At 33.9% G+C, this 12,350-nt stretch overlaps 1 protein-coding gene across 5 annotated transcripts in view; it reads right to left on the bottom strand.

Annotated features, from left to right (window-relative positions):
* Positions 1–2,765: 2,765 nt before the first annotated feature.
* The window catches only part of LOC107754893 (calcium/calmodulin-dependent protein kinase type 1D-like), a 20,611-nt gene continuing 11,026 nt past the window's right edge, over positions 2,766–12,350 (bottom strand). For all 5 annotated transcript variants that reach the window (XM_016571507.1, XM_016571508.1, XM_016571509.1 and 2 more), the window contains 11 exons: positions 11,309–11,434; positions 10,343–10,417; positions 10,105–10,243; positions 9,866–9,989; positions 9,441–9,516; positions 9,002–9,114; positions 8,818–8,896; positions 6,221–6,308; positions 4,306–4,643; positions 2,915–3,013; positions 2,766–2,822 (listed from right to left, as the gene is read on the bottom strand). In XM_016571507.1, the coding sequence (XP_016426993.1) occupies positions 2,947–3,013; positions 4,306–4,643; positions 6,221–6,308; positions 8,818–8,896; positions 9,002–9,114; positions 9,441–9,516; positions 9,866–9,989; positions 10,105–10,243; positions 10,343–10,417; positions 11,309–11,434 (1,225 nt within the window). In that variant the 3' untranslated portion in view covers positions 2,766–2,822; positions 2,915–2,946. The remainder of the gene's footprint in view (positions 2,823–2,914; positions 3,014–4,305; positions 4,644–6,220; positions 6,309–8,817; positions 8,897–9,001; positions 9,115–9,440; positions 9,517–9,865; positions 9,990–10,104; positions 10,244–10,342; positions 10,418–11,308; positions 11,435–12,350) is intronic.

Below are 12,350 nucleotides of genomic sequence, written 5' to 3'. Positions count from 1 at the left end.
CGTCACTTCTGAGCGGCGCATGCGCAAAGCCGACCTCCATACGTCATCCGCCCGGAACCGCTTCCGTTTACAACAGTGAGCGCAAGCTAGATTAAATAGATTAATACGTTTTGAATATGGATATTTTTCTTACAAAAATGCATCGATTCGCTACAGGAGGCCTTTGCTCACCCCCGGGAGCCGTGTGAGACACTTTTTTTTTTTATGGATGGGCGCTTTTTATTTCACTTCTTTGGGACTGATGCACTGAAACACCCGCAGACTGCAATGATAGAGCTTGGAATAGCCAGGGCAATTTTTAATATAACTCCGACTGGATTCGTCTGAAAGAAGAAAGTCATATACACCTAGGATGCCTCGGGGGTGAGTAAAACACAGCCTAATTTTCATTTTTGGGTGAACTAACCCTTTAAGAGCGCGTATCGCGAATCTTTTCTGATTTCTTTTTTTATTGAACAGTGCAAAACAAACCAAGGCAGTACAGTTATAAAACAAAAGAAAGAAAAAAGAAAGAGAGATATACGCACAGATACAAATGTGTTTCCAGGTTGTTTTTTTAAGTAATAAACGTACACCTTGAGACACAAATAGATAACCTACAGCTCTGACTGCTTTAGGATTAACAGAGCTTTGGATAGTTTTCATATACTTGTCTAGATCAGCTAAATGAAACAATCTGACCAAAATTTTTGTGTGGGTACATTGCCAAAACAAGTGAATGACATCTTCCTCAGAAGAGTGACAAAAACGAAGTGATGTGTGAGGGTTTATTGGTAAAAATATTGCACAAAGAATAAACAATAGCAGCCTACACGAATATAAACCTTTTCTGTAGTTTAGAGGACACTTAATTATAATCTCTTACAAGATTATTAGTCACAATTTACAGTATTTCTAACAGTAAAGTTCATGTCTGTCAGGAACAGTGTTGTTTTTTTAAGTAATAAACGTACACCTTGAGACACAAATAGATAACCTACAGCTCTGACTGCTTTAGGATTAACAGAGCTTTGGATAGTTTTCATATACTTGTCTAGATCAGCTAAATGAAACAATCTGACCAAAATTTTTGTGTGGGTACATTGCCAAAACAAGTGAATGACATCTTCCTCAGAAGAGTGACAAAAACGAAGTGATGTGTGAGGGTTTATTGGTAAAAATATTGCACAAAGAATAAACAGTAGCAGCCTACACGAACATAAACCTTTTCTGTAGTTTAGAGGACACTTAATTATAATCTCTTACAAGATTATTAGTCACAATTTACAGTATTTCTAGCAGTAAAGTTCATGTCTGTCAGGAACAGTAGTGTATTATAGTGCACAAAACAAGGGCTAGGCTTACTATGGTGGTGGGAAAAGGCGTTAAATAAGTTGTATCTGTTTTATTATGACAAAAATATATAATGGATAAACATACAATAACAATTTCTGCATTAGAAAAATAATCATTCACTCTAGTTAAATTACCAAAAAAACAACAACTATTGAAAAAATTAAGAAAAGCTGGAATCTTATTTCTTACATAATCTATAGTAATTACAGCTTACAGTGAAGCAAAAAAAAACTGTAACAGTGTATATAATGGATAAACATACAATAACAATTTCTGCATTAGAAAAATAATCATTCACTCTAGTTAAATTACCAAAAAAACAACAACTATTGAAAAAATAAAGAAAAGCTGGAATCTTATTTCTTACATAATCTATAGTAATTACAGCTTACAGTGAAGCAAAAAAAACTGTAACAGTGTTTTTTTTTACACACTACAGTACACATTATTGCACATTACAAACTAGCCATTACAAACAAAATGCATCACATGGTATATGTACAAAACTCCCAATACTCCTTACACAAGTGTCCAATAACACGGACCCCTGCTCCAAATGTTTAATACAGAGAGATTAATTGACCTTGATAATGCAAATCCGTTTCCTCAAGGGAAAATACAAAGTCTGAGGTTCAGCACCTAACATGTAACGTTTCTGCTTTTACAGGGATACTGTGTCATTTGCGAGTGTGTGACAGGCTGGATTTGTTCTCTGCATGTGTGTGTGTGTTTGCTGGTTTGGAGGCACTCCCCTAAACTTCAATATTTCAGAACAGTGCGGGCCGGTGGCCAGCTGTTTTGCCAACAGTCTTGAGCAGGACAGAGCAGCAGGATCTGCCCACGGAAAGCAGCCAGGGGCTGAGTGAAAGGTCACAGATCTGTAGCAAGCATGAGAAATAAGGGCATTTAGCATTTTCATGTCAACATACATTTATAATATGCAGTGGAAAATTTAAGCAGTCATATTTACCTGTCAAAATCATGCAATGCCAAAGCAGCCAATCACATGACAGAGCAAACGCCAGTCTGCAGGTTCTGCCCGTTATGATTGGAGCGTCTTTTTGCGTACCTGAAGAATTTTAAGTAATTAATTAGAGCATGTATGGAAAGAAAATCAATACTTAATTGATCAAATCAAATCCTGTCCCACATTTTTCCTGTTTTACTTAAAAATATGCAGATTAGGGAAGTAAGTATTAGGCGGGGGAGTGTATATTTTTTATTTCTATTTAGCTTTAATTTATTTTTATTTCAGGTTTAGTTTTAGCAATTTTGGTACTTAACCTTAAAAAACTTTTAAAGTAGTTTCACCAACTAAGTGAAATACCTTTAAATTCATCTAAAATTGTAATTCATTTTATTTCGGCGTTATTACCTAAAACAATTTTGAAAAGTTTATGTTTCAGTTAACAATAACAACACTGAAAATAAGAGCAGCAGGATCTGCCCACGGAAAGCAGCCAGGGGCTGAGTGAAAGGTCACAGATCTGTAGCAAGCATGAGAAATAAGGGCATTTAGCATTTTCATGTCAACATACATTTATAATATGCAGTGGAAAATTTAAGCAGTCATATTTACCTGTCAAAATCATGCAATGCCAAAGCAGCCAATCACATGACAGAGCAAACGCCAGTCTGCAGGTTCTGCCCGTTACGATTGGAGCGTCTTTTTGCGTACCTGAAGAATTTTAAGTAATTAATTAGAGCATGTATGGAAAGAAAATCAATACTTAATTGATAAAATCAAATCCTGTCCGACATTTTTCCTGTTTTACTTAAAAATATGCAGATTAGGGAAGTAAAATAGGCTGTTCTTTTGTTACTATTTACTAAAATTTTGAGTTTTTAGCTTTCCTTTTAATTTTAGTATAAGTTTTAGTAATTTTGTTATGTGCTTTTGTCATATATTTCTTTTCAAATATTTCTTTTTGGTTTTAATTTATTTTTATTTCAGTTTTAGTTTTAGTACTTAAGCTTATTTCAGTTAGTTGCCAAGGCAACACTTCTCATTTTTGTTTAAGTTTTTTTTAAGCTCATCTAATATTTGTATTTTATTCTGGCTTTATTTCAACTAATGATTAAAAAAGTTTTAGTTAACAATAACAACAATGAAAAAATGGTTATGTGCTTTTGTCATTTTTGTTTTTATTTTTTTGGTGGTGGGGGGAGGGGGGGTATATTTTTTATTTCTATTTAGCTTTAATTTATTTTTATTTCAGGTTTAGTTTTAGCAATTTTGGTACTTAACCTTAAAAAACGTTTAAAGTAGTTTCACCGACTAAGTGAAATACCTTTAAATTCATCTAAAAATTGTAATTCATTTTATTTCGGCGTTATTACCTAAAACAATTTTGAAAAGTTTACGTTTCAGTTAACAATAACAACACTGAAAATAGGTTTTAAATAGCACATTAACTGTAAACTGTTTTTGGTGAACTAAAACACTCACGTTGTCCACTAATAATGTTAGTTGAGGTTTCTTGCACCAAAAACATCATAATTCAGTCTTACATCACCATTTTCCACCTTCTCTCTAACAAGACTTTCTGCTACTGTCCCTTTAAGATGTAAATCACCTCTATCATGATTGGCTAGCCTTCTCGAATGTGAAATGAGTAACAAGGTCACTGCTAAGTAGCTGGAAACTGTTCTTAGTTGGTCTCCCAGACAGGTCAGACTGGTCTATTGGCTAGTTTTACAGCATCTTGGCCAGATTGGAAGACCAGTTTAAACCAGCTAAGACCAGCAAACCAGCTTAGGCTGTTTTAAGCATTTTCTTTCTTTCTTTTTTTTTTCAGAAGGTATGTAAATGTACAAGGTCATATATGTTAATGCTGTCATAACTGTGACCTTATAAAAATGGTGGCTTCCGTAAAACACATTTTCACAGCTTAATTATCAAACTTAGAGTTTTAGTTCAAATGATCAAACAAAGGTCATGTTTTCCATAATTTACACACAAATACATACCCATTTAGGTCCGCTGGCTGCGAGTGATACACATGTTTGCTCTTCTCTGCAATGGTGAGGGTCCCGACATGGGTGGTCTCGCTGTGACTGACCCGGACCGGGTGATACTGACTCTTTGACTCGGTGGAGCCGGAGGGCACGCTCATCTGATTGCTGGGAACGTTGCCGTTTGGTTCTGGGGTCTCAGCGAACAGCTTCTTGCGCACGGATTCAGGTGTGGATGTTGTGATGACCTTGATCTCAGGCACAGGTGTCTGTTTCAGACGGAGACAGGCCTCAGAGTGGGCCAGCTGCAGTTTCTTCATGTGGTGAATGGCCACTGTAGCGTTGAAGGCTTGCTGGAGTGACGAGATCATGATTTCAGACAGTCAGTAGAGCGCAGGAAACATCTAAACAAGCTAACGGTTTCAGTTTAGCACCTAATATTTATAGTGAACCATGAAGTCAAATTAAAAACTACCAATGCATTTTAATGGTGCACAAAAATCGAAATGTTTGGCTATGTAAGCAAAGTATGCAAATTTCACTGTTTGAATAAAATACCTACTTTTGCCCTAATTTGCAGCATACAAACAGAGCTTACTGCATTGTCTCTCATAATGCAGTGCACTAAGCTTGATCTTCAATTACCAGTTTTACAATGAAATGAAATAAGTAGTGATTTTTTTCATATTCAGTATATACTGCACAGTATGCACTTAGCAGTGTGCTAATAATCGATCCGTTCCAAATATAATGGCTATTAAAAATATTTATAAATGTTATGCAATATGCGCTGCTGTTCAAATATTTGGACTTAGTAAGAATTTTAATGTTTTTGAAAAAAAGTCTCATGCTCAAAAGGTGACTTTATATGAAATACAGTAAAAATACAGTAAAACTGTAATATTGTGAAATATTATTACAAATTAAAATGACTGTTTTTATATTAATATATTGAAAAATGTAATTTATTCCTGTAACGTAAAGCTGAATTTTCAGCATCATTACTCCAGTCTTCAGTGTCACATGATCCTTCAGAAATCATTCTGATATGCTGGTTTGCTGCTCAAGAAACATTTCTGATTATTATCAATGTTGAAAACGACTGCTTTTTTTGTTTAGAATATTTTTGGAGAAACTGTGATGCTATTTTTTTTTCAGGATTTTTGATGAATAGAAAGATTAAAATAACATTGGTTTGAAAAACTGTAACATTTTAAATGTCTTTACTGTCACTTTTGATCAATTTAATTGAGGGTTGCAGAAAAAAAAAGTATTAATTTCTTTAAAAACAATTAAATTGGTAATGTACACAGTGAATTATTTTTTTCAAAATTGCATGTGAAAGAGAAAGCATAAATGTTTTAAGAGTATGCTTTTATTGTCACATGACCACATCAAGTTGCATGTTTAATTAAAAAAGCAGCATGTTTGAAATAAAAACACTCCAAAGAGAAAGGAAAACTTGAAATCGCATCATATGACCCCTTTAATTTATTTTTGTGTTCGAATGTGTTAAGATTTGGTAGCTTATATCACTTTTGGTTGTAGTAGTAGAAGTTCAAACTGAGTGTGTTGCATTGCATTGATGTGCCACATCACAAGTTCACATTCTCTGGAAAAATGTCAGAGTTTGAGTTAATTTCCTCTCAACATGGTAGCCACCATAAGAAGGAGACCCATTTTATGTAAAATAAATCTGGCAGCTGATTTGATTAGGAGAAAATACTTTAGCGCTGCTTTAAATGTCTCAAAACTGGTCTGTTCCAGATAGTCACACAGATGGAGCAATTATAGGCAAGACGGGTGACCAAATCAGCCACTCGTATTTAAAGCTGAATTGTGTAATCAGTCTGAAAAAGCCAACTGAGACTAAACCACAGGAGACACACTCTAACCCGAGAATGCACAGAGTTATGAAACATGACCTTACCTTCCACTTGGACTTGGCAAAGTTCTTCTGGATCTGCTCGCTGACGGAGTGGTAGATGTCCTGACTCCGGGCCGTCTTTCCTATAATCCTGCAGGACAAAGCTGGATTTAAAACCAGAGCTGGTGGAAAACAGAAGGATTTTGTTTCCTGTTTTAACCAATCCCTAAGACAGAAATAAGTTTAGTTTGATCTAAACAGTTCTTGACTGTGGGAATCTCTGGTTGTTTCTCCTGCACAGCAATGAGATTAAATGAAGAACAAATGGAGACTTTTGCTTAAGTCTGAGAAAGAAAAAAAAGACCCACATAACCTCATATGCATGCATCTCATCTAAAGTTTCAGAAGAGATCTCAACATTGTCTCAGACTGTGCTCAGATTCGTAAAGTCTGGGATATGAACTCAGTGTCTCTCATTAAATTAAGACTGAATTATGAGTGTTATTTTAGTATTATTTTTATACTATTATAGTATTAATATTGAATATGCTTTTATTCGTTTCATTTCTCATTTTAATTTAAGTTTTAGTCATTTTGTCTTTTTTTTCAGATTTACTGTTTTTCCTGTTTTTTTTTTTTTTATATATATATATTTATTTTGCTTTATCTTTTCATTTCGGCTTTAGTAATTTTAATCCGTTCCAAATATAATGGCTATTAAAAATATTTATAAATGTTATGCAATATGCGCTGCTGTTCAAATATTTGGGCTTAGTAAGAATTTTTATGTTTTTGAAAAAAAGTATCTTACTCTCACCAAAGGTGCCTTCATATGATCAAAAATACAGTAAAACTGTAATATTGTGAACTATTATTACAAATTAAAATAACTGTTTTTATATGAATATATTGTAAAATGTAATTTATTTCTTTGATGCAAAGCTGAATTTTCAGCATCATTACTCCAGTCTTCAGTGTCACATGATCCTTCAGAAACCATTCTAATGCTGATTTACTGCTCAAGAAACATTTCTGATTATTATCAATGCTTTTTTGTTTAGAATATTTTTGGAGAAACTGTGATACAATTTTTTCAGGATTTTTGATGAATAGAAAGTCTCTCTTAATGTGTCTCATTAAATTAAGACTGAATTATGAGTTTTGTTTTAGTATTATTTTTATACTATTATAGTATTAATATTGAATATGCTTTTATTTGTTTCATTTCTCATTTTAATTTAAGTTTTAGTCATTTTGTCTTTTTTTTCAGTTTTACTAGTTTTCCTGTTTTTTTTTTTATATATATATATTTTTATTTAGCTTTATCTTTTTATTTCGGCTTTAGCAATTTTAGTACTAGAACTTCAGCTTATTTTATTTCAGTTAGTTGCAAATGCAACATTTTTAATTTTAGTTTAAGTTTTCCATCTAATATAAATTTTTAATTTTATTTCTGCTTCATTTCAATTACCAAAAATATTTTAAATTATTTTAAGTTTAAACTAAATGTTTTCATCTAATATTTATATTTTATTTCATTTTATTTTTGCTTCATTTCAATTACTGAAAATAATTGTTACAAATTTTAAGGCTTATTAAGTTTTTTGTTTCATCTCATATTTATATTTTATTTTTTTCTGCTTCATTTCAATCACAATTTTTTTTTAATAATTGTAATTTTTTAAGCTTACATTTTTCATCTCATATTTGTATTGTATTTTATTTCTGCTTCATTTCAATTACCGATATTTATATTGTATTTAATTTCTGCTTTATTTCAATTACCAAATATTATTTTTTTATATTTTTTATCTAATATTTATATTTTATTTCATTTTATTTTTGCTTCATTTCAATTACTGAAAATAATTGTTACAAATTTTAAGGCTTATTAAGTTTTTTGTTTCATCTCATATTTATATTTTATTTTTTTCTGCTTCATTTCAATCACAATTTTTTTTTAATAATTGTAATTTTTTAAGCTTACATTTTTCATCTCATATTTGTATTGTATTTTATTTCTGCTTCATTTCAATTACCGATATTTATATTGTATTTAATTTCTGCTTTATTTCAATTACCAAATATTATTTTTTTATATTTTTTATCTAATATTTATATTTTATTTCATTTTATTTTTGCTTCATTTCAATTACTGAAAATAATTGTTACAAATTTTAAGGCTTATTAAGTTTTTTGTTTCATCTCATATTTATATTTTATTTTTTTCTGCTTCATTTCAATCACAATTTTTTTTTAATAATTGTAATTTTTTAAGCTTACATTTTTCATCTCATATTTGTATTGTATTTTATTTCTGCTTCATTTCAATTACCGATATTTATATTGTATTTAATTTCTGCTTCATTTCAATTACCAAATATTATTTTTTGATATTTTTTATCTAATATTTATATTTTATTTCTGCTTAATTTTCTGACCGAAAGTTACGTTTAATAGTTTTAGTTAGCAATAATGACATTGCAAATGATCTGTGCTATACGATCCATAATTTTATAGCTTTATACTCATACTCTGTATCAACAATGTCTCATTTGTGTTGTATTTCTGACATGTCTGATACATAAATGAAACAACAGAGATCTCAACTAAGGCTCATAAGATTTAAAGAGCACTAAATCTGTCCTGCGGTCACTCACCAGGGGTGTCTGAGAGCCTGTTCTGTGTCATAACGCATCTTAGGATTCTTCTGCATCATGTTGAGGATGAAGTCCTTTGCTAGAGAGATAATAAAGATGCATGAGGTTAAAGGCTTCTGGTTACAGCAGTGTTTTACAGAATCACATGAGATGATTTAGCAGTAGGGAAGTATAGGATGCTAACCAGACTCAGAGATATCATCCCAGAAGGGCGAGTCAAACTCATACTGCGCCTTCATGATTTTAGAAAACAGACGAGTCTCGGTTTCTTCATAGAAAGGAGGATATCCACAGAGACTGTAAAGATACAGCAAAGTAAATAAATGCAAACTTCCAGCAGGGGGCGCCGTGTATCTCAGAGACAGACATGGTTCGCTCTCTGTGTGGAGTTAACCAGCACAGCTAAAGGTCTTTGGTGAACCAGTGACTCACTCTGATTTAAACTGATAATCTGTCAGTTTTGACAAACACAAGCATTAGGTTTCTAAATTAATTAAGAACTAGGCATCCGTTTATCACTCTCTGTAAATAGCAGCGCTGTTTAAAGTCCAACTCACTTGTGGAGCAAATATAGTACACAAATCAGTTTCTTAGAAATGACATCTCTACTAGGAATGACTTACAGGATGTAGGTGATGACTCCAATAGACCAGCAGTCAACGGCTTTGCTGTAAGGTTTCTGGGCCAATACTTCAGGGGCTGTGAGGAAATACAGATTATTAGAAACAACATGGTTTTAAATAGACCTTGTTTATTGTCTTAAATGTCCTTGGATTTATTGTGCAAGATCATAAGTGCATGTTATTTGCAAAAAAAAAAAAAAAAGTTGGGTTTTTAATCAGTGTTGTTGTTGTTAACTACAAATAAAACTATTAAAAATAATTTTTTGTTCACTGAAGTAAAGCTGATATATATATATATATATATATATATATATTTCAATCAAAAAGCAGCTGTGTATGCGGCCTTTCAGATTTACAGATGTGTCTCTTGTGCTTTGACATTCACTGGCTGTTTAAAACACCCATTTATTTGACATCATTCCTACCAACATATCCTGGAGTCCCGCAGGCCGTGGACATGATGCCATTATCCTCCATCTTAGACAGGCCAAAATCACTGATCATGATCTTGGAGTTTTCATCAGGGCTGTAGTAGAGCAGATTCTCTGGCTGTAGAGAGAGTACAGATGCAGGAAGTCAATGTTTTGTGGGTTTAAGTCGACATCTGTTGCTATCGTCCATACTGATACATGCGTATGTTTGTGTGAATGCGGCGTCTCTGTACCTTGAGGTCGCGGTGGACTACGCCGCTTTTGTGCAGGTAGCTGACTGCCTCCAGCACCTGTCTGATGACCAGACTAGCATCGGCCTCTGAAAACATGCCCCGGTCCAGGATCCGGTCGAACAGTTCACCACCTGAAACGCTGATGGGATATGAGCAATGTAACAACATGCTATAAAGACACATGAGGTTTAAAGTAACAGGGGTTTCAGCGGGTGTCAATACAAACAGAGGTGCTTACAGCTGCATGACCAGGTAGTAATGCGTCCGACTTTCATAGAAATCCTCCAAGCAAACCACATTGTCATGTTTGATCCTATATGACAACAGATTAATAAGTTAGAAGATGGTTATGTCGATTTAACATCGGATAAATTATGTTGTACATGCATTTTCAATGTCCTTGGATCTGATTTTATTCTCAATCTCTGTTTCCTTCCGAACTGTAATTCCTATTTGAATTTCAATGTGTAGTACTTTTCACAACAGCTATAACAGTATTGTGTTTAAAACTTAAAGAAACAGTTCACCCAAAAATGAAAATTTGCTTAAAATGCACTCACTCTCAAGCCATCCAAGATGTAGAGGAGTTTGTTTCTTAACAGGAACAGATTTGGAAAAAATGTAGCATTACATATTTTGCTCATCAATGGATGCTCTGCAGTGAATGGGTGCCGTCAGATTTGAGAGTCTAAACAGCTGATAAAAACATCACAATAATCCACACCACTCCAGCCCATCAATTAATCCCTTGTGAAGTGAAAAGCTGCATGTTTTAAGAAACAAAACCATCATTAAGATGTTGATTCAGACCAGATGACTTTTTCACTGGAGAAAGCATTATTATGGATAGAGCACTTTTTGGCCAGAAGCGACAGTTTGAAGTTAAAAACGTCTTAATGATGGTTTTGTTTCTTACAAACACGCAGCTTTTCGCTTCACAAGACGTTAACTGATGGACTGGAGTCATGTGGATTACTTTGTGTAGATTATTGTGATGTTTTTATCAGCTGTTTGGACTCTCATTCTGACGGCACCCATTCACTGCAGAGGGTGAGGGTAAATTTCTCCCAATCTGTTCTGATAAAGAAACAAACTCGTCTATATCTCAGATCGTCTGAGGGTGTGTAAACTTTCAGCAACTTCACATTTTCTACTCCTTTAAGATTTTTACATCACAGCTAGTGTTGGTTTAATTCAGTCTTACTTTCTCAACACAGCGATTTCGTTCTCCAGGTTGACGTCCCTTTTGTTTTTCTTCTTCACACACTTCAGTGCAAAATGCTTCCCTGTTTTTCTCTCCTTCACCATGAAGACCTCTGAGAACGCTCCCCTGGAGAAAGCAAAGACAGAAAAATGAGGTAAGGTCAAATGTGCAATTACCTGGGATTATGTTTTTCTCGATCTGAGAGAGGGCATGATCCTGGTTTATGTGATGCCGGTGTGGCACTTCTTCCCCCTGAGAGCAAAGCAGGTTTTAATGAAGGTGAGGATGTGACCTTTGAAACCCTGCCGAGATAATAATCTCTGTTTAATAACAGCTAGAAGTGCTTGTAGCGTTGCCAGCATGTGAAAGTGGCCAGGGCTCTGGGGAGATCTGGTATGAAGTAATGTGTGAAGCAATTACTATTAGTGAAATTGATTTGATCGGACATGAGGGTGGACACTTTTGAATTAGGACAGCAAGAAAATGCCCAGCAATGTAATTTTAGTATTATTTATATGCCATTGTAGTATTTATTTATTTATTATCAGCTTTTAATTTTACATTTTCAGGTTTCATTTTAGTTTTAGTTCAATTTTTAGTCATTTCTTACTTAAAGGTGCTGTATGTAAGTTTTTGACTCTACTAAAGCATAAAAATACCATAATATGTTTGCAGATATTTAAGAAACATGCTAAGTTAACATACTTGTTTATCTGAAAAACAATGCTACAGTCAGTTATTCTCCTTTGAAAATGTGCGTTCCGGGCCGGAATGTCGGTCTCTGTTTTGGTTTGTGAAACCCGCCCACTGCCAGTTTACCCAATTGTATTTCGGGACCCCGGGTTGCCAGTTGGCGGAAAACACAGCGTATTTCATTTCATTCATTGTCAAGTGCGCTCGTTCCTGTTGGTGTCGTCAATCTGGCAAACTGCGTGTGCTTCAAGTCTGAGGAGGAGGGGCCGGGTGAAAAAAAACCCCTCTCCTATTTTGAATTTGGACTGCAATACCTAGTTCAACCACTCTGTGTCAATCCTACATACAG

Source organism: Sinocyclocheilus rhinocerous, unplaced genomic scaffold (genome assembly GCF_001515625.1).
Source record: "Sinocyclocheilus rhinocerous isolate Xijiao unplaced genomic scaffold, SAMN03320098_v1.1 scaffold2788, whole genome shotgun sequence".
NCBI classification, from domain to species: Eukaryota; Metazoa; Chordata; class Actinopteri; order Cypriniformes; family Cyprinidae; genus Sinocyclocheilus; species Sinocyclocheilus rhinocerous.
This window is presented reverse-complemented; position numbering and strand designations above follow the sequence as displayed.